Source organism: Eubalaena glacialis, chromosome 4 (genome assembly GCF_028564815.1).
Source record: "Eubalaena glacialis isolate mEubGla1 chromosome 4, mEubGla1.1.hap2.+ XY, whole genome shotgun sequence".
Taxonomy (NCBI): domain Eukaryota; kingdom Metazoa; phylum Chordata; class Mammalia; order Artiodactyla; family Balaenidae; genus Eubalaena; species Eubalaena glacialis.
In genome coordinates, this window is record NC_083719.1 from 60,951,651 (window position 1) to 60,972,766 (window position 21,116).

A 21,116-nucleotide genomic window follows, 5' to 3' on the forward strand; every position below is an offset into this window, starting at 1 on the left:
TGTGTGAGGCTATATTTCATTTTCTATAAGAACACTAGTTCTGTTAGGGGGTAACTCTCTCCATTTGCAGTCTTTCAGGTGTTGAGAATTTTGTTGTCCTTGGCCTGGAAGATGTTAGGCTGGGATGGACCTCTGGCCAGAGGGCAGATTACTTACCTTCTGGCCTTCTACTGAAGTCTCCTTTGTCCAGCCCTCTCTGTTCACCTCTTGAAAGCCTTCGAGGCTAGATCCTTAGCTCCCTTGCTCAGAGCTTCCTCTCGTATCTTTATGTTGAGGATGCCCAAATTTTTAGCTCCAACCCCAACATTTCCCATCACCTGCAGACCTGTTTCCTCTTACTGGCTAGACATCTTTCCTGTGTGTTCCCCAGGTACCTCAGACCCCATTGACTCAAAACTGCTCACCAGAGTGCTTGCTTTTGCCCAACCAGTGCCTGTCTTAGTGGGAAATACCAGCATCCCAGAGTCGCCCACTCACAGCCCATTGGTTTCCAAATCCTATTCTGTCCCTGGATTTCTTTCCCGTTTTTCCCCCCTCACCATTCCTGATGCCAGTGCTGTCTTTCAGGCTCTCCTCTGCTCTTCTGGATGATTATTAGTTGTCTCCCTGCCTCTGTTAGCCTTCTCCAACCCATGCTTGCCTCCACCACCAAATTTATCTTTATAATGTACAAATCTCCATGTTGTGTAGTCCTTGTGCAAAATCTTTCAGAAGTTCTTCATTTTCTAGCTCTTCATATCAGTGGACAAGTTGGTTAAATAGTTTCCTTCTCTTTATGTGGGTTTTCCTCCTATCATGTGGGCCACAGCTCCTTCCTCTCTTTGCTGGTATCTCCTCTGCTGAACCTCGAAGGGTTGGCAGGCCCAGCACGCGGTTCTCTGCCCTTTCTGATTACACACCCCGTGGCTTACAGAAGCATCAACACACTGATGACTCCCAAATGTATGGCTCCAGTCCTGACCTTTCTACTGAGCTCCAGACACAGATCCAGCTGCTTCCTTGCCATCTTCACTTGGATGTCTAATAGAGACTCAGACTGAACAAGGCCAAAGCAGGGCTTTTGATTTCCCACCCATTATTTTCCTGCTCCTTCCTCACCCTTCCCCATCTCAGTAAATGGCACCGCCATCCACCCAGCTGCTCAGGCCAAAAACCTAGGGGGTTTTGCTGTTTCTTCTCTCTCCTCACTCCACTCCCCACATGCACTCCATCATGAGTCCTGTCAGCCTTATATTCAAAGCCATGCATCCCCAACCTGATCATTTCTACCGTCTCCGCCGCTTTCTCCCTAGTCATCACCGCCTCCCCCTGGATTGTGGCAACAGCCTCCTGCTGCCCTACGAATCCCTAGCATGGATCCTCCACACAGTGGCCAGAGTGATCTTTTCAAAAAGCCAATTGTATCGTGTTTCTTCTCTGCCTAACACTGTCACCAGGCTTCTTGTTGCACCCGGCCATACCCACACTGGCCTCCTGTCTCTTCCTGGAACTTACCAAGCTTGTGCAGCCTTAAGGATTTTGCATTTGCCATTCCCCTCTCTGGGACCCTCTTCCCTCAGATCTTTGCATTCCCAGCTCCTTGGGACAATCCATGTGTCAGTACAAACATTCCCTCCCAGAGAAGCCCTCTCTGACCTTCCAAAGTCACTTCTCTCTGTCTCTTTCTATTGGAATCATTTGTTTTATTATCTTCAGCTCATGCTAAAATGATCTTCTTCTTTCTTTTATTTTTTCATGTTAATTGTCTCTCTTTCCTCCACTAGAATGTAAGCAGTATGGATTCATCTTGTTTCCAATCTGTTTTTTATATATATTGGATATAAGTATCAGTGAGTGGGGGAGGAGTTAGGCTCTCAAACACACTCGAAGGAATACTTGGGCACAGTGGGCTCTCTTCAGATACAAGTGCAAGTTTATGCTTCTGGCCTCCTGCTGAGAAATAATGATGAGAGAGATTTTATTGGTAATGTTAAACTTCCCAGTCCACAATTAATCTTTGCAGATCTGTAACTCCAGGCCACAGGGCTAATGCCCATCCGTGTGACAAGACAGGTTTACTCAAAGCTCTCTATACCTCTCTCTCTTTGACTTGAGCCCTCCTGAGGACAGGGATCCAGGTTGGAGAATGTCTGATCTAGAATTCTGTAGGAGGTGTGTTGGGTTTCCTTAGGGTGGCTTTGGTAGATTTGGACTGAGATTTCAATATGATTAGGGAAGACTGGGGCTAGGATCCTGAATCTACTCATATATTTAGAGTAAGGGAGGTCTGTTGTCAGAAGGTCAGTAATGTTACTGTGTATTCCTTTGGTTTGGGATAGGGATGGTGGTAATGGGATAATGCTATACCAAATGGATGGAAGAATTACAAGAGGAGTTTAATGCGCATATTGCCATAGAAGGTAAACCATGGACTTAATTTCTCCAGAAATTGCCAAATGCTGGTAGCACTTGAAGGTACTGGTCTTTCATATTGCGGCAATCATGTAAGTACCAGCTTGTCAGCACTGTCAACATCTTCAATCTTGAAATAATGACCAGTGATATGTTCAGAGGAGCCTAAATGGTGCACCCCATTTGTTTTAACCTCATCCGTGGAACCAAAGTCTTGTTATCGATACATAACTGCTGCTCTTCCAGCCCTGAGTGGTCAGGCTGCTGCTTCTTTTTTTCTTTTTAAATAAATTTATTTATTTATTTATTTTTGGCTGCGTTGGGTCTTCATTGCTGCGTGTGGGCTTTCTCTAGTTGCGGCAAGTGGGGTCTGCTCTTTGTTGTGGTGCACGGGCTTCTCATTGTGGTGGCTTCTCTTGTTGCGGAGCACAGGCTCTAGGCGCTGGGGCTTCAGTAGTTGTGGCACACAGGCTAAGTAGTTGTGGCTCGCAGGCTCTAGAGTGCAGGCTCAGTAGTTGTGGCGCACGGGCTTAGTTGCTCCGCGGCATGTGGGATCTTCCCGGACCAGGGATTGAACCCGTGCCCCCTGCATTCGCAGGCGGATTCTTAACCACTGCACCACCAGGGAAGTCCTGGTCAGGCTTCTATTTATTCCCTATGAGAAAACAACTCCCCCTCGCCACCCCCCTGTGTATCTCTGCTTGTTGGGTTATGGACCTGAAACAGGTAGATTCCAGTACAGGTCTGGTGCCACCAAAAGCCAACAGCCAACAACCAACCAGGAGCTGCCTTACTCCCTCTCATATTCCAAACAGCTAGACACATAGGGCCATAGGCAAAGCTGTGGAATGGGTGAAGTCGGTGTTTGCGGCCCATTTCCTTTTACCCCAGAAATGTTTACTCTTCCTAAGTAAACATTGTGTTAAGTTGCTCTTCAAAGAAGAGAGCATCAGATACACAGTACACAGTCTTATGAAGGTTTTAAAGGCACGAAGAGTTGCCACAGATAGAAATATTTACAGTTTTAAATTTTAGGATAGAGCAATGCTGAACCAATTAGGACCAAAACAACAACAAGAACAACAAAAAACCACTCCGAGGAAATTATAAGCCATGTAAAATCTGGGTGGAGGAGACATTATGGGCCTGAGCAGGGGGTGGGCTGGACTCTAGCCCCTCTGAGTTAAATCATCCCATGTTGGCTATTGCTACTTACCTGGCTTAGTCCAGGGAGAGACATGGGCACTGTTTCACTCCTGGCAATAGGGGTGCAAAGGGAGGGACAGGCCAGTGACACTACAGTGGAAGAGGTGGCTGGTTGGTTCAGAGAGCAATGGAGAAGGAGGGAAGCCAGATGGCTGTGGATTGAATTGGGAGAGTTGTTAGTGGCATTAACCACCAGGAATCAGATTTGGTAGGGAGATGATGCTTCCTGGTTCAGAAACTTTCATTGTGAAATGGTGGTGGGACTCTCATAGAGATGTCCAGTAAGCAACAGGAAGTGTGAGAACAGTGCTTCATTATGTTGTTGTAGACTTTCCAGCCACTCCCCCACTAGACTGGGAACTCTGTGCTTTGGGTTCTTTTCCCTTTGTTCTCTCCCTTCTTGGTTTCCTTCCCTTTACTTTAGTTCCCTTTCCTTCTCCTTCCTTCTTTCTTTCCCTTTTCTCCTTCCCTCTCTTCCTCTCTTTAAAAATCATGCATCACTCCATAATCCCCTTCAAGGTACACAACAGGGTTAAGTGTTGGGCTCGATTTTGCTATATTATAGCAGGGATGGAATAGAAAGCTTTTAAACAGTAGGCATCCAAAGACACTGAGAAGCTAACAAATACGCTCAGACCCTCAGAACTCTGGCTAATAGTCTTGAGACATCGTCTGTTTTTAGGCAGTATCTCGGGAACAGTAGACAACCTGCTGGTTGCCACAGGCATGTACTGTGCACAGCTAGCCTCCTAGTACTTCTTGAGCAGCTCTTCTGGAAAATCCCCGCACTTCCAGGAGTGAATAATATGGCTTTTGTTTTTCTTTTATAGATAATGAGAAAAGGGATTCAGAGGATTTGGTGTTATTATTGTTTTTCTTTTCCTTTACTTTCTGAAAATATTTGTACTTTTTCTTGGGTTGACTTCCCCTGAGTTCTTCAAACTGTCCTTTTACCTGCTGGGTTATTTTCAGACTTTCTTAAAGTTGTGTTGCTTTACCCCCCAAGTCTCAACCTGAACTTGATCTTTCACCTTCTGATGTCTTTGCTGTTCTGCTTTTCCTTGTCTATACAGGGCCTTAAAAGGCTATGATTGTGAAATAATGATAGATTATGCTTCTGATTTCAGTGACCTTAACCCTTCTACCTAATCTTCTTTGCCTTACTTTTCCGTCTGTGGAAGAAGGAAGTGTATTAGTTTTGCTGTTGTACATAACACATTACCACAAATTTAGTGGCTTAAACACACACATAAATTATCTCACAGTTTCTGTGGGTCAGCAGTTGAGCTGATTGTCTCACAACACACAGTTGGATATACAGGTCCTCTGTGTTAGCTGGGGCTACAGTCTCATCTCAAGGGTCAGCTAGGGAAGGGTTCAGTTTTGGGCTCTCCTGGTTGTTGGCAGGACTTAGTTCTTTTCAGTTTGTTGAACTAAGGGCCTCAGTTTCTTATTGGCTCTAGGCCAGAGGCCCCCTCGGTTCCTTGCCACAAAGGGCCTCCCCAACATGGCTGTTTGCTCCATCAAAACCAGCAAGAGAGAGCGTTTCCTAGCGAGACTGTGTACCATAATCACTGAAGTGACATCCCCATCACCTTTACCGTACTTTATGGATAGGAAGCAAGTCACAGGTTACCTGACACTCAAGGGGAGGGGAGTCCACAAAGGCATGAACGCCCGGAGGTAGGGATAACTGGAGGCCATCTTAGAGTCTGTTCACACAGAGAGAAGTGCTGTTGAGGGAAAAGGCTTTGAGCTCCTTAGAAAAAGACAATAAAGGCTATATTCATACTGCTCTCATGCCTTATGGTTGGCCTTTATAGATTATGGCTAACACTAAAATAATAATGTTTTTCCTTGTCTCTTTCCGTGTCCTATGCACTAGGTTTTACTTCTAAAAATGACTTGTTTTCCTTTTCTGCCATTAGAAATCGCATCAGCCTCTCTGGATGAGAAAGTCAGCCGGAAAAGATTGCTGTTGTTGATCTTGGTTTTGGCTGGACTGACTCAGCCCTGTGGGCAGTTGAGAGAGGAAAGGCCTTTGTAAATGCTCCCTAGGTCTTTGTTAGAAATCCGTCCCCCTAGAGGAGCCAGGTATGGGGCAGGTGTGATAATAACCACAGCTGGATGCCAGGCTTATTCACAGCTGAAGGATTTAATTGGGCCCGATTCATTACTTTTTCAAAGTGCCTGAAAGCTTAATAGTATCTGCCCAGGCCTTTGATTCCAGCTCCCAAAATACATTGGGAGGGGCGCTAAGGGTAGCAGTGCCTTTGGCTTGATCCACGTTTGACTCGCGTTGGTAAATTGTCCGCACGATTAAGGCTGAGGGACAACACCCCCTCACCAGCCTATCCCGCCCCGCAACAGACACATAATCAGGTGTCCTTTACAAATTCATTTGAATACAAAAGTCCTCCTTTAACTTTGAGGAAGAACGATCTCTATCTATCTATCTATCTATCTATCTATCTATCTATCTATCTATCTATCTATGACTAATGTCTCTGACATTAGAATCTCTTTAAAATGATAGTGTATACGAATTTGAGTTGAGGAATGAGGCAAATCTGATCCTTCAGTGTTTTCTTGGGGGTAGAGGCGCACGGAGAAGAGAGTGGAAAGGATGGGCATGGTGAGGAGGAAGCTCCGTGTCCAGATTCCGAGTCCCAAGAAACCAGACTGGGCAGAGCAGGCGAGACTCGACTTCCCTCGAGGGGCGGGAGGGGCGCTGCGGGGATCGGAATAGCTAAAGCCGGGGGGGGGGGGGCGCTAAGCGGGCTCAAAGTCGGGGCTCACACCCTGGGAGGGGCGCTAGGACCCAGGCACTCGCTGGCTCGGGACGCGCCTGGGGAGTGAAGGCGCAAAGAGGCTCAGGCTCGCGGCCAGAGTCCCTCGGAACGACCAGCCCCTCGACTCGGGGCGCGGTCGCCCTGTGCCCTCTGTGCGGGGCTGCGGCGCGGGCCAAGGGCACCGCCGCGGCGCCCAGCAGCCGCCCGCCGCCGGCATGGACCCGCCGAGTGCGCGCCAGGTGAGCCCGGGGCGTGGGGTCCGCATGTCCCGCGCGCCGCCCCCTCCCACCCCCGCGCCCAGAGCTGTCCTCACACCTCTTTAGGACACCCCGCAGCCAGGGAGAGGCTCCCCCCACCCCCGGTCTCTCCGTGTCCTGGTGCCCAACTCCCTTCTTCCTTCCCAGGAGGGGAGCACCTCGAGTGTCTGCTGTAACCGCCCGGTTTATAATTCCGAATAATACCAATCGCCCACCAACAGCGCGGTCGGCATATGTGTGACGCTTTCCCTGGCACTAGCCGACCTGCTGCTACGTCGGGCCAGCTGCACTGACTCCTGTTGCGCCCCGAGTTTCCCACGCGGTCTCCGCGCGATCGCGGTGCCCCTGCCTTCCTCCGCCCTTGCCGTGGCTGCGGAGCTGCCTCCCCTCCGGGAGAGCGAACCGCCCACCGCCCCAGCCCTCTGGCGTGGGTGGAGGGCAGGGCGCTTCGGCGCCCGGGACTCCGCGATCCGGGCGACCCACTCCCACCCGCGCGCGCACCTCCCCAGACCGCGCTCGCTGGGCACCCAGACGGAGCGTGAGGTTTATACCACTCGCCTCCGGTGGGGGAGATGGAATGTGGGTGCAGAGAAGGGGCTCACGCTGTGGGGCGTAGGAAAGTGCGGGTGAGAAAGGTCTTCCGTGCAGGAGAGGCGTTTCGGCCAAGGCGGAAGCTGCGCAGGAGAGCTGCCTCTCTGAACTTGGGGGTGACCTGGTGGGCATCCGAGTGTCACCTGAAGCGCACTCAGTTACCAGGATCAAGTAGACGCGGTCCCTGGACTGTTGCGGGAGGGGAGGCTTGCACCCGCATTTACAAAGGCTTGCCGAGAGGTCTTCAGCCTTCAGAAGGCGCTCTGTACCCTCAAGACTAGCCGTGCCCAACCATTCTGCTTCCGGCTCAATCTGATACCAGTTTACCGTCTCCAGGTTGCCAAAACCAGAAAAAAGTCGCTGACGAGTTGCTATGGGCGAGCTTCGAGTTGCTAGGGCTGCAAGACCACCGCGGTTGGGTGGTGGCTATGGCCCCCTCAACCTTTGCGGGCCGCCAGGTCGGGGCACTGGGGGGCGTGCCTGCTCTGATAATCACAGACGCGTGTGTCAGAACCTGAAGTTGAACGCGTAGTGCTAACCTAGAAGAGAAACTTCCTCTAAACTGTGTGTTGGGAGACAATCAGCAAGAACATTTACACAGGGCCCGCCCGTGGGGGTAGATGAGGGGCAGAGGACCCGCCCTCTAGGATTTTATAATCTGCTGGTTAGCATCGCCAGTTCTACTTGACTGCCCCTCTGACCCTGAATGAACTGTTTTAACTTTGCCCGGTTTTCCAAGAAGCAAAAACGGAAGAATGATAATTTACCAGCAGGGGAAGGAGCATCTCTATTGGAAAGCTACTACCTGGGTTCCAGCCCTACCTGTACCACTGACCAGCTGTGAAACTTTGGGCAAGACACACAACCTGTCTGGGCCTCAGCTGGCACAAAAACTCGAAAAGACCCTTTAATTCTGGGAGCTTCTGTAACAGTAATTTGCCAAGCTTGCATAGCCTTCCCATGCTCAGTGGTTCTTTGGAGTCTAAATTGCGCTTGGTTCCACAGAGCATCCACGGACCAAAGAAATACTAGATCAGAATCAGAATGTGGGTGAACTGTATTTTAATTCCAGTCTGTTTATAGGGCTGCACAAATCTTTCAGGTTTAAGGTCTGTGGAAATAAGCCTGGCTGGTTCAGTTAATACTTAGAATGCCCTGGGAAGGACCTCAAATAGAAAGTCCTGTTGTAAGTTAGAGTATGGTTACATAAAAGGTTCTTTCTGTGCATTTGAAAGACCTGTGCCATAGCCACCCTGTTACCTAAATGAGTAGAGGAGAAGGCCCAAACTGATCCCTCAACAGAAGAGGGCTGGGTATACTGCATACTTCATGGAGGCATCTTGGGTTATACCTGATAAACAATTTATTTACCTGGGAATGACTCTGTTAATATTAACTTCTCAGAAAAGCAGTTTATCAGTTTAGTAATGAAATAATGAAATTGTCTTTAGACGCTACATTAAGTATCGGAATGCCTAATATTGCTAGAGTTTATCGGGGTAAGCACTGCTTTAAAAAGCACTGCCTTTTTATTTAATTTCAGGCAGGGAAATAAGCAGGATGATTTATTATGTTTTCTTACAAGATAATTTTTTAAGGGAGATTTAAAAAAGCAGAGTAAATACAATACGAACTAAAGAAACCTTGTTTCTTCAGGTTCCAGAGATGAATAACATCATCATTACCATAATGGTGCATATCTGTTAAGCACTTACTATCTGCCAAGCATTGTTCTAAGCACTTTATGTACCTAGTCTCACGAAATCCTATCAACAACTTCTGAAGGAAGTGCTATAATTTCTTTCAACCTTACTGGCGGGGGAACTGAAGCTTCTTGCCCGAGATCACCCAGCTGGTAGGCGGTAGAACGGACCAGCTCCTTGAGTTCATTGCGATAATTCAAAAGATATGCAAGATGGAGGAGGTGGGGAGGGTCAAAAGTGCCTGCTGAGTGTTGGGTACTTTGTACCCCTCAGTGCATGGATATTAATACATCTTTTGTGAGTTGTATTTTTATTTTCTTTTTCTAGGTATCCTTTCTTGCTTTTAATATGATTTGGGCATCTTTTAACATGAGCAAAGAGAGTGACCTCTTTCTTTTTAACTATGGTACATAGATTTTTTTTTTTTAATTACTACTCTTACTTTAATTAATTAATTAATTAATTTATTGGCTGCATTTGTATCTTCGTTGCTGCACACGGGCTTTCTCTAGGTGAGGCAAGCGGGGGATACTCTTTGTTGCTGTGCGTGGGCTTCTCCTTGCAGTGGCTTCTCTTGTTGTGGAGCACAGGCTCTAGGTGCATGGGCTTCAGTAGTTGCAGCATGTGGGCTCAGTAGTTGTGACACGCAGGCCCTAGAGTACAGGCTCAGTAGTTGTGGTGCGTGGGCTTAGTTGCTCCACAGCATGTGGGATCTTCCTGGTCCAGGGATCGGCCCGTGACCCCTGCATTGGCAGGCGGATTCTTAGCCACTGCACCACCAGGGAAGTCCCCGGTACATAGATTTGAGTGCAGATGGATGAACTATCATTGATTTAACCAATTCCCCATGAGTCGGCATTTGGATTCTTTCTAAATTTTCACATCACATATGGGGCTGGCATTGTGGGTCTTCTTATCTATATATTTCTGCACACCTATTCAGATGTTTCTGGTAGGTCAGTTCCTAGGGGTGGAATTGTTATGTGAAAGAGCATGGTTACTATTTGATATGTACTTTTTAATAGATACTGCCAACTTGCCTTCACAAAAGGAAATGTAGTTTCTGGTTTGGGGTCCAGTTCTTCTGCTAACACGTTTTTGGGCTTTTGATAAATCAGTGCATCTGAATGGGTCTCATGTCTATCATTTATAAACTAGGGGTGGTAGGACTTGTTGGTTCCAAGGTCTTTTCTGCAAATATGTATAATTAGAAGATGAACAAATAAAACTGTCCATATTTGACCATTTTTTTACCTACACAAACAGAAATTTAATATGGGTTCACCTAATGACACATGAACTCCTAAAATACCCATTTTTGGTACCCCAGGTTTCTGAGATTGATTTGTATGTGGCCTTATCTCACATGCAAATCTGTGTCCTGCTCTCTTTTTATAAAGGTACCAGTTGTACTGGATTAGGACCTATCCTAATGACCTCATTTAATGTTAGTTATCTTTTAAAAGGACTTCTCTGCAAATACTGTTACACTCAGAGGTAGTAGGGGCTAGGACTTCAGCCTGTGAATCTGGGGGGACACAATTCAGCCCATAATACACTGTCTCTGTCAGATGGCACATACTGAGGTGTAGGCACCCTGTTTTTATTTAAGGGCAATATGTTTCTGAAGCTACGTCATGGAATCCTCTCTCTCTTCCTATTGCATGTCCCCCATTGCCTAAAAAAAAGTGTTGTTTTTTAATTCCCTGGGTGTTCTTTAAAGGGGCTCAATATTACTACTTGTATCAAGTAACCTTTCATCAGTGACAGTGAATCTCATGTGAGACAGGGTGACTGTAGGTGAGAGGTGGTAAGCATGGTGGTTAAGAGCCTGCGTCCTGAAGCAGGCTGCCTGACTTCTAATCCCAGCTCCATCACTCACCAGCAGAATTTCCTCATCTGTACAATGGGAAGAGTAATACTTACCTCACTGGGTTATTGTGCCAATTAAATGAGATGAGGTATGTAAAGTGCTTGGCATATACTAGGGGAGTCAAAAATGGTTGACTATTATTATTTTTGCAACTTCAGAAGCTCACGGAGCCTTTCAGCCTCAGTGTGCCCTGCCCCAGGCTGCACCCCAGAGGCACAGACAACCCAGAGGCTCTGTTCCTGGAGCTCCCAGGGCTTCCATGTGTGCCCTAGTATGATAGTCATTGCATGACCATTGTCAGAATCCAACAGCTCACACACATTAAAGTCATAGGCTCATAATTCAATTTGAAAGCTGCAAAGGAACACAAGAGATATTCCCTTAAATAGCTCATTAAAATGATCATCCCCATTTCAGTTGTGGCAGCTAGGGTTGGCAATTAAAATGATATGTAAAAGCAGCATTTCAGTTTTTCTAAGATGTACCCTTGCCAATTTTAATGCCCCTGGAATCAGGGTGTGTTTTGCAGTCAATGGCACCTGAGAGTTAGGAACATTTTCCCATTAACCTGCCTGGGAAGATGACCGCAGACTTACCTTCTCACAGCAACTTTTCCTTGGAAACATAAGGGGTTAAGATAAGTGTGGATTGCTCTATACCTCGGGTGGATTATCTATCTTGATTATTGTGAAACTCTAGATTCCTGGGACTGCCCTGGGACTGGGAGAACGTGGAGCGGTCACGTGGCCTTAGGCCTGCAGGACTAGAGCAATATAGAGACCAATAGGAAACCAAGGCTGTGGCTTCTTTGGGGCAGGGTGAACCATACACATCATCCCTAGCAACTGTGTTCATCCCCACTGTGGTAGAGGGAGGCCAAGACTCTGCATCGGGAGTAGTTGCTGGCCTTCCTATGAGACAGCAGATACATACTGTGTTTCCCATCCTTTTTCCTGCTATGAAGCTAAGGAAGGGCAGTGCTAGATTAAAGTCAAGTGTGTTGTGAATTGATTACTCATCTGGATCTGTGACTACTGCTGGTGGGGCAGCACCTCATCAATTGCTGTTGGCCTGGCAGTGATTGTGATGTATTTGTCATTGCCTGTGAATTGATCTACTGAGTTTTAGCTTCTGATGTTTTCAACTTTTCAATGAGATAGGTACATTGTTGGTAATACATATCTTGAGTTTAATCGCTGATTAAGATGACTTCAAAAAAGTTACACTGTGATTTGGCACTGAAACAAAAAGTTATTGTTTACATGGTTACAAAGAGAGTCAAGGAAATAGAGCATGGGGTATAAATTTGATATTGATAAAGCAAATATTTGTCATTGGAGGAATGACGCAATTTCAGTTCTGTTTTCTTTGTGTTTTTTTTTTTTTTGCAAAGTAGCAGCCAAATACTTTTAATAAAGAAAAGATACCCACAAGTACATAGAGCTAGATTTATGTTTTATTATTGAGATATGTGCAAAAGGATTACCTATCACGTCAAGTGATTAAACTGAAGGCAGGAGAAATTGTCTAATCCCTCAGTACAGATGAAAAAATTCAAGGCTGTGAGAGGCTAGTGAGGCCAATTCTTGTATCTTACACGATTGTCATTATGCCATTATGTCATAGTTTAATGGGCAGCATTTTTTTTTCCTGATGGTACATCAAGTGATGGTGTTTTGTACAATCAGTGGTATCTTAGATTTGATGGAATATGGCAAAAGTGGTAAAGAGGGGACTGGAACATAGGTCTCCTGCCTCCCAAGCAGTTTAATTTCCCCTGCACACACATTCCCTGACCAAGGTATTGTCTGACCCCAGCTTCCAGATTGGTGACAGAGTCACTTGCATGACCCTGAGAGTGAGGAGCCTAGGCTGCAAAATTTAAGGAGGTCTTCAAGGGCAGGGCCAGCATCTGAGAGTGAGTGCCTCCTTAAAATTGCAGTCTAGCTGCCTTGCCCTAGTCCCAGCCCTGGTTTTGATCTTTGAAAGGGATTTCAAAGTTTTCCCTAGATGATTAGGAAAATTAAATGGAAGTATAAATGGATGAAAAGGCAATCATCTAAAACACATGGCCAGCCAATATCCTGCATTGCAAATATGAGTGCTCCTGAGTGAGATCTATGGAGAGCATTACCAAGAGTGGTTGGGACGTTGCTAAGAAGGTGACCTCATAAATGCATTAACACTGCATGAGTTCTTTACCCTTGTACATGTGTTAGGAGGCCATGGCTGATTAAATAATAGGAAAACAAATGATTTTTCTAAGTTTCTAGGATCTTTTTTTCTAGTTCCATTTAGCATTTTTAAAAGGAAAATTCAAGGCCATTTTCCTTGCAAAGGAATGGAATGTGAAGAGGAAAATTCAATTCCTCATCAAGTCTCCTCTATTTTGAAAACTGCACAAAGATCTTCTTAGTAACCCAAGAGTGCTTTAGAAGGCTGGGGGAGTTCTAGATCCTGTCCTGGCTGGTGGTGGTGATATGAGGAAGACTAAGATAAATAACATCGACAAAGCATTTACTATGAGCCTCCTTGTCAAACAACCCATTGAATGGCATATGTGCCTGAAGAGCATCGTTCTGCAATACACATTTTTATGTCTCAAAGAGGAAAAACTCAGTTTTATCTCAGAATGGCATTTTCCGAGGGACAGTGGCCACTGAGGTATTTTCACCATCTGTCTTTTGTTGAGCAGGTTTTTCTGTTTAAGGAAGGGCATTTCAGATCTTTTAATGCAGCAGGCACGGAAGTTCTCAACATGCTGTCACTCACATTGTGGGAATCCATTCTGTTGGAAGGGCCATAGCTCCCCCATTGATCTCTGCAATAGCAGAAAATATGCCACAGCTGCTGGGATTGCACAAGAGAGGAAAACAAGCAGGAACATGGGAGAGGAGAGTGGAAGGAGGAGAGGGGAAGGCGTCTGGAGGAAGGGAAAAGCACTGTGTCCCAACCCTTTTGTATCACGGCACACAGAGGACAATGACGATGTTGTCTGGGATGCTGGAGGTGGTGGACAAGCCTCTGTCTGCTCCAGGCCCTGCGTGGGTGGCCTGAGGGCCGAGAGAACCAGTCTCTTGTCAGGCTGTTCCAGTTCGGTCAGTCCATCTGAGAAAGCCCTGGTGGAAAGTGTAGCCCTCAGGAGGAGGGAGGGAGGGAGCCCAGGGGCCACTGGATTATCCTACCCACCTGCCTCAAACACCGGATGGCCTCTTGCCTCGGCCCACATGTAGCTGACATTCTTATTTCATCCCGAAGCCCTGCCTCATATGCTCGTCTGCAGGATTTTTCTCAGTTTCTGTCTGAGCGAGATCTGGAGGCCAGGGAGAGCTGTGGGTGGCAGAGGAGGATGAAGGCAGCCGAGGATGGTAGCTTCTCTCCTCTGACTTCTATTCTATAAAAGGAGCAGGTTTCCACTGTCCACGCGACAAGTTACTACTGAGCATCCCGCATGTGCCAGACAAAGTTTCTCTCCTTTGGTGCTTACCTTCTGGTGTGGGGAGTTGGTAAAGAACGAGAGAGCGAATCAAGAGAAAGCAAGCATGTCAGAGAGCAGTATGTGCTAGGGAGAAAGAGCACCAGGGCGAAGATAAAGCCGGAAAGGACTCCCTAAGGTGGGGTGGGGAATGTTGGTTTATTCACTAGGGAGGTCAGAGAAGGCCTCCCTGGAAAGGTAACATTTGAGCCGAGACCCGAAGGAAATGGGGAGCGAGCCACGGGGATAGTTAGGAAACGTGTTCCAAGCAGGAGAAATAGCAGGTGCAAAGGCCCTGAGGGAGCACCACATGTTCAAGGTACAGCAAGGAGGCCAGTGTGGCAGGTAGAAGCTGAGGTCAGAGAGGTCACAGAGGGTCAGGCCGCTGAGGACCTTGTCATCTGCTGTAAAGACTCTGAGCCAGATGGGAGTGATGGAGCCTGACTTAAGCTGTAGGAGGATCATGCTGGCTGCTGTATTGAGAATAGGCTGAGGGGAGCCAGGGTGAAGCCTTGGTCCAAATAAAGGTCCACCTCCACCTGGAAGCCTTTCCTCATAACCAACCTTTGAGGGCCCCTAAGATAGTTTTAAAGGAGAAAGGTGGATCATAGTTTGTTAGCTGAAAAATATCGCTCTAAATAAATGAACCTAATCAGTGGACAGATGAGAACTGATGGAATCATTGGTTGCAGAAATGTATCTGATAACTGGGATGGTAGAGAGAAAAAGAGAAGCCCACCATCCATGGATTTGGTGCCATCGCCAAGTGAGGCACAACCAAAAGCCAAGAGAAAGCAACTCTTTCACTGATACATGACCTGACACACACCTGGGTGTGACAGAGGTGCTCTTGTGAGCTTCCTTTCACTTGGTCCCAATGATATCAGTCGTTTCAATGACTGCTTTCACAGGTCTGAAAATCCCACCATCACTTGGGGTCTAACATATGCATCAGCTGTCTGATCTGTTGGCCAAGGCCTTCTACAGAATTAAAACAACTGCTGGCCTCTCAACACATATTCCAGAAAAACTTCAATCAGCTAAAGGCAAAATAGGCTCAAGAATAACATGATTAGTAAGGAATGGTGAGTTTATTTTCTTGTGCTCGATACTCAGGTATATTGCTCATACCATAGGCTGAGTGGTTTAAACAACAGATGTTTATTTTCTCACAACTCTGAAGACTAGAAGTCCAAGACCAAGGTGCCATCAGGGTTAGTTTCTGGGAGGCTTCTCTCCATGGCTTGTAGATGGCTGCCTTCTTGCTGTGTCTTTTTTAAAAAATTTATTTAGTTAATTTATTTTTTTCTGCATTGGGTCTTTGTTGCTGTGCACGGGCTTTCTCTAGTTAGGGTGCTTCTCATTGCGGTGGCTTCTCTTGTTGTGGAGCACAGGCTGTAGGTGCACAGGCTTCAGTAGTTGTGGCTCACAGGTTCTAGAGCACAGGCTCAGTAGTTGTGGCTCATGGGCTTAGTTGCTCCACAGCACGTGGGATCTTCCCGGACCAGGGCTTGAACCTGTGTCCCCTGCATTGGCAGGCAGATTCTCAACCACTGCGCCACCAGGGAAGCCCTTGCTATGTCTTTATAGGGCCTTTTTTCTGTGTGCTCACGGAGAGCTCTATGGTGTCTCCTTCTAAGGGCACCAGTCCTATCAGATTAGGGCCCCACCCTTATAACCTCATTAATCTTAATTACCTCCTTAAAAGCCCTATCTCCAAGTATAGTCATTGAGGGTTAAGACCTCAACCTTTGAATTTTGGGGGGCACACTTCAGTCTATAACATCAGGCAAATGTTGCAAGTTTAAAAATATATATATATATACCTTTGAAGTGTACAGTTTGCTGGTTGGGGCAAAGTATGCAATCACAGAATATGTCCATGAATCATTACTGCAGTCTAGATATAGAACAGTTCTGTCACCCCCTCCCTTGTGCTCCTGCCCAGTCAGTTCTCAACCCCACCATAGACCTCAAGTAGTCACTTGTCTTCTTTTTATTCCAATAGACTAGATTTATCTTTTTTAGAATTTAATATCAAGAAAATCATACATGAGCCTTTTGTGTCTGTCTTCTTTCACCCAGTGTAATGATTTTGAGATTCGTCCATATTACTGTGTATATCAATTAGTTTGTCACATTTTATCATTGAGTTGTAGTCTGTTTTATGGATGTACTACAATTTATTTACTCACCTGGTAATGAACATTTGGGTTATTTCTAGTTTCGGGCTATTATTTTAAGCACTGCTCTAGACAAGCCTCTGGGCATATATTTTCATTTCTCTTGGGTGAGTGCCTAGAATTGAAATCTCATGGTTGTAAGGTAAGTGTATGTTTAATAAGAAACTGTCAGACTGTTTACGTTCCCAGCAGCAATGTATGAGAGTTCCAGTTGTTCCACATCCTTGTTGTCACTTGGTATTGTCAGCCTCTTCCATTTATAGCCATTTTGGAGGATGTATAGTGATATCTCATTGTGGCTTTATTTGCATTTCACTAATGACTAATAATGATGCTGAGCATTTTTTTTCATGTGCTTACTGGCTATTTTAATGTCTTGTATTGTGAAGTGTCTGTTCCAAACTTTTTGCCCAATTTTTAATTGAGTTGTCTTTTGGTTACTGATTATAAGAATTCTTTATATATTCTGGATACATCTTTGAATATATATTTCTTCCAGTCTGTGGCTTGCCTTTTTATTTTCTTAAAATTATCTTCAAAGGAGCACACTTTTACACTTTTGCTGAATTCCAGTTTATCAAGTTTTTTTTCTTTTATGGGTTATGCAGTTTACATTCTTTCTAAGTAATCTTTGCCTCCTTCAAGTTCGTAAAGATTTTCTCCTGTGTTTAGTTTTAGCTTCTTTAGTTCTATGATCTATTTCTAGTTAATATTTGCGTTTGGTGTAAGGTAAGGGATGAGGGTTGCTTGTTTGTGTTTTGTTTTTGTATATGGATATCCAGTCATTCCACCACCATTTGTTGAAAAGGTTGTATTTTCTCCATTGAAGTATCTTGGCACTTTCATTGCAAATTAATTGACTCTCATAACCTGAGTCTGTATGTGGACACTATCCTTATGACAATACCACTCTGTCTTAATTACTATAGCTTTATATTAAATCTCAAAATCAAGTATTGTTTATCTTCCAACTTTGTTCTTTTTCAGAATTCATTTGGCTATTCTGAGTCTTTTGCATTTATACACAAATTTTAGAATCGCCTTGACAGTTTCTAACAACAACAACAACAAAACCTGCTGGGGTTTTGATTAGAATTGTATTGAATCTATTGATCAATTGAGAGAGAATTGACATCTCAGCAATATAAAGTCTTCTGATACAAGAATATTATATGTATCTGTTTATTAAGGACTTCTTAATTTCTCTCAGCAGTGTTTTATAGCTTTCAATGTGGAGATGTAGAGAGAAACTTTTATGCTTTTAAATATCATTGTAAATAGTATTTTAAATTTCAATTTCCAATTGTTCATTGTTAGTATATAGAATACAATTGATTTTTGATTGTTGACCTGTATCCTGTAATTTTGCTAAATTCACTTGTTAGTTCTAGTAGCTTTTTCTGTAGGATTTTTTTATGTGCACAACTATGTTGTCTGTGAATAAATAAAGTTCTACTTCTTCCTTTCCAATCTGAGTATTCTTCTTTCTTTTTATCTCTTTATTGTGCTAGATAAGGCCTCCAGTATAGATTTGGTGATAGTGCATATCTGTGCCGTGTTCCTGATCCTCTGTTCCTCATTTCACTTTTAAGTAGGATGATTGCCGTCAGTTTTTCATAGATTTTTTTAAATCAGATTGAAAAATTTCCTTTCTGCAGCTGATTTATTGAGAGTTCTTATCATGAATAGGTAGCAAATTGTCAAATGCTTTTCCTACATCTATTGAGATAATGGTATGTTTTTTCTTTTATTCTATTAAAGTAGTGAATTATATTGATTGATTTTTTTTTATTGTGGTAAACGCACATAACATAATATTCACCATTTAAACCATTTTAAAGTATACAATTCAGTGCTGTTAAGTATGTTCACAATGTTGTGCAACCACCTCTACTCTCTAGGTCCAGAACATTTTGCTTTCTCTAAAAGGAAAGCCCATGCCCATTAGGCAGTCACTCTCCATTCACATCTTCCTCCAGCCCATGGCAACTACTAATCTGCTTTCTGTCTCTGGATATTTCATATAAATAGAAACATAGTATGTGGTCCTTGTGTTTGGCTTCTTTTACTTAGCATAATGTCGTCAGGGTTCATCCATGTTGTAGTATGTATGTAGTATGTACTTCATTTTTTTTATGGCTGAATAATATTCGATTGTATAGATATACCACGTTTTGTTTATCCATTCATCTGTTGATGAATATTTGGGTTGTTTCCACCCTTTGGCTATAGTGACTAGTGCTGCTATCAACATTCATGAAAAGGTTTTTGAACATCTGCTGTCAATTCTTTGGGGTATATACCTAGGAGTAGAATTTCTGAGTCATATGGTAACTCTGTGTATAACTTTTTGAGGAATTGCCAAACTGTTTTCCATAGCAGTTTCACCATTTTACATTCCCACCAGCAACAATGTATAAAGGTTCCAGTTTCTCCACATCATTACTAACACTTGTTATTTTTCTTTTTAAAAAAGTTTTAGCTATCCTAGTTCGTATGAAGTGACATCTTATTGTGGTTTTGAATTGCATTTCCCTAATATGCTTGTTGGCCATTTGTATGTCTTCTTTGGAGAAATTTCTATTCAAGTCCTTTGCCCCCTTTTCCATTGGGTTGTTTGTCTTTATGTAGTTGAGTTGTAGAGTTCTTTATATATTCTGGATCGTTAACCCTAATTAGGTATATGATTTTCAAATAGTTTCTCCCATTCTGTGGAGTGTCTTTTCACTTCCTTAATAGTGTCCTTTGATGTACAAAAGTTTTTAATTTTGATGAAGTCCAATTTATCAATTTTTCTTTTGTTGCTTGTACTTTTGGTACTGTATTTAAAAAACCTTTGCCAAATCCAAGATCATGAAGATTTGTCTCTATGCTTTCTTCTAAGAATAATTTTAGCTTTTAAATTTGTCTATGATGAATTTTTAGTTTTTATATATGGTGTGAGGAAAGAGTCCAACTTCATTCTTTTGCACACTGATCGACTTTTGAGTGTGAAACTAACTTTGCATTCCTGGGATAAATACAACTTGGTCATGGTATACTATTTTTAAAAATATATTGCTGGATTTGATTTACTAAATTTTGTTAGGGTTTTTGCATCTATGTTCAGGGATATGTTTATTTGCAATCTTCTTTTCTTATAATGTCTAGCTTTTTTATTTTTTTTTTGCTTTGGTATCTGGATAATTCTAGCCATATAATATGAATTATGAAGGGCTTCCTATTGCTCAATTTTATGAAAATGTTTGTGTAATGTTGGTATTATTTATTCCTTGTGAGTTTTATAGGCTTTACCGGAGAATGTTTCTGAGACTGGAGTTTTCTTTGTAAGCAAATTTTAAACACAAATTCAGTTCCTTTAGGGAAATTTAGATTTAAAAATATTTTTTCTTGAGTGAGTTTTGGTACTTTGAGTGTTTATAGGAATATGTTCATTTTATCTAAATTATTAATTTATTCACATAAATTTGTTTGCAATATTCTCTTCTTACCCTTTTAATGCCTATAGGGTGACTGATGTCAATAACTGGTGTTGTCTGTCTTTTTTATTTTTAATTTTATTTATTTATTTATTTATTTATGGCTGTGTTGGGTCTTCATTTCTGTGCGAGGGCTTTCTCTAGTTGTGGCAAGTGGGGGCCACTCTTCATCGTGGTGCGTGGGCCTCTCACTATAGCGGCCTCTCTTGTTGTGGAGCACAGGCTCCAGATGCGCAGGCTCAGTAATTGTGGCTCATGGGCCTAGTTGCTCCACGGCATGTGGGATCTTCCCAGACCAGGGCTCGAACCCATGTCCCCTGCATTGGCAGGCAGATTCTCAACCACTGCGCCACCAGGGAAGCCTTGTCTGTCTTTTTTTATTGGCCAATCTTGCGAGAGGTTTATTAATTTTGTTGATCTTTCTAAAAACCAGCTTTTTTATACATTGAGTTTGTCTATTGTTTGTCACCTACATGTTAATTTCTGCTTTTATATTTATTATGTCCTTCTTTCTTCTTAGTTTAGATCTAATTTGCTCTTTCTTTTTTCCTAGACTCTTAAGTGGAATCTTAGCTCACTGGATTTGGACCCTTCTTCTAACAAAAGCTTTTAAAGCCATATATTTCCCTTTAAGTACCACTTTAGCTGCATCTACAAGGTTCGATTTCTTTTCATTTTTATTCAGTTAAAATATTTTCTAATTTCCCTTGTGCTTATTTGACTTATGGGTTACTTAGAAGTATGTTGTTTAATTTCCAAATATATCTGGATTTTTCAGATAATTTTGTTATTGAGTTCTACTTTAAATCCACTGTGATCAGAGAACATTCTGTGTATGAGTTCAATATTTTAAATATATTGAGACTTTTATGGATTAGCCTATAGTATATCTTGGTGAATGTTACATGTGTACCTTAAAAAAAATGTGCATTCTTCTCTTACTGAGTAGTGGGATAAATATAAATTATGCCAAGTTGACTAATGGTATTTTCATATACTTACTGATTCTTTTTCTATTTGTTATATCAGTTTCTGCAAGAGGAAGTTTCCAAGTATAATTGTGGATTTGTTTATTCCTCTTTTCAGTTTTATCAGTTTTTGATTAGTGTATATTGAAGCTCTGTTATTGAGTGCTTTCATATTTAGGATTGTTATGTCTTCTGGAT

General features: G+C 43.5%; 1 protein-coding gene across 1 annotated transcript in view; it reads left to right on the plus strand.

Annotated features, from left to right (window-relative positions):
- The first annotated feature begins 6,572 nt into the window (after positions 1–6,572).
- PDE8B (phosphodiesterase 8B) overlaps positions 6,573–21,116 on the plus strand; it is a 286,597-nt gene continuing 272,053 nt past the window's right edge. The window contains exon 1 of the mRNA XM_061187930.1: positions 6,573–6,628. Within this exon, the coding sequence (XP_061043913.1) occupies positions 6,605–6,628 (24 nt within the window). The 5' untranslated portion in view covers positions 6,573–6,604. The remainder of the gene's footprint in view (positions 6,629–21,116) is intronic.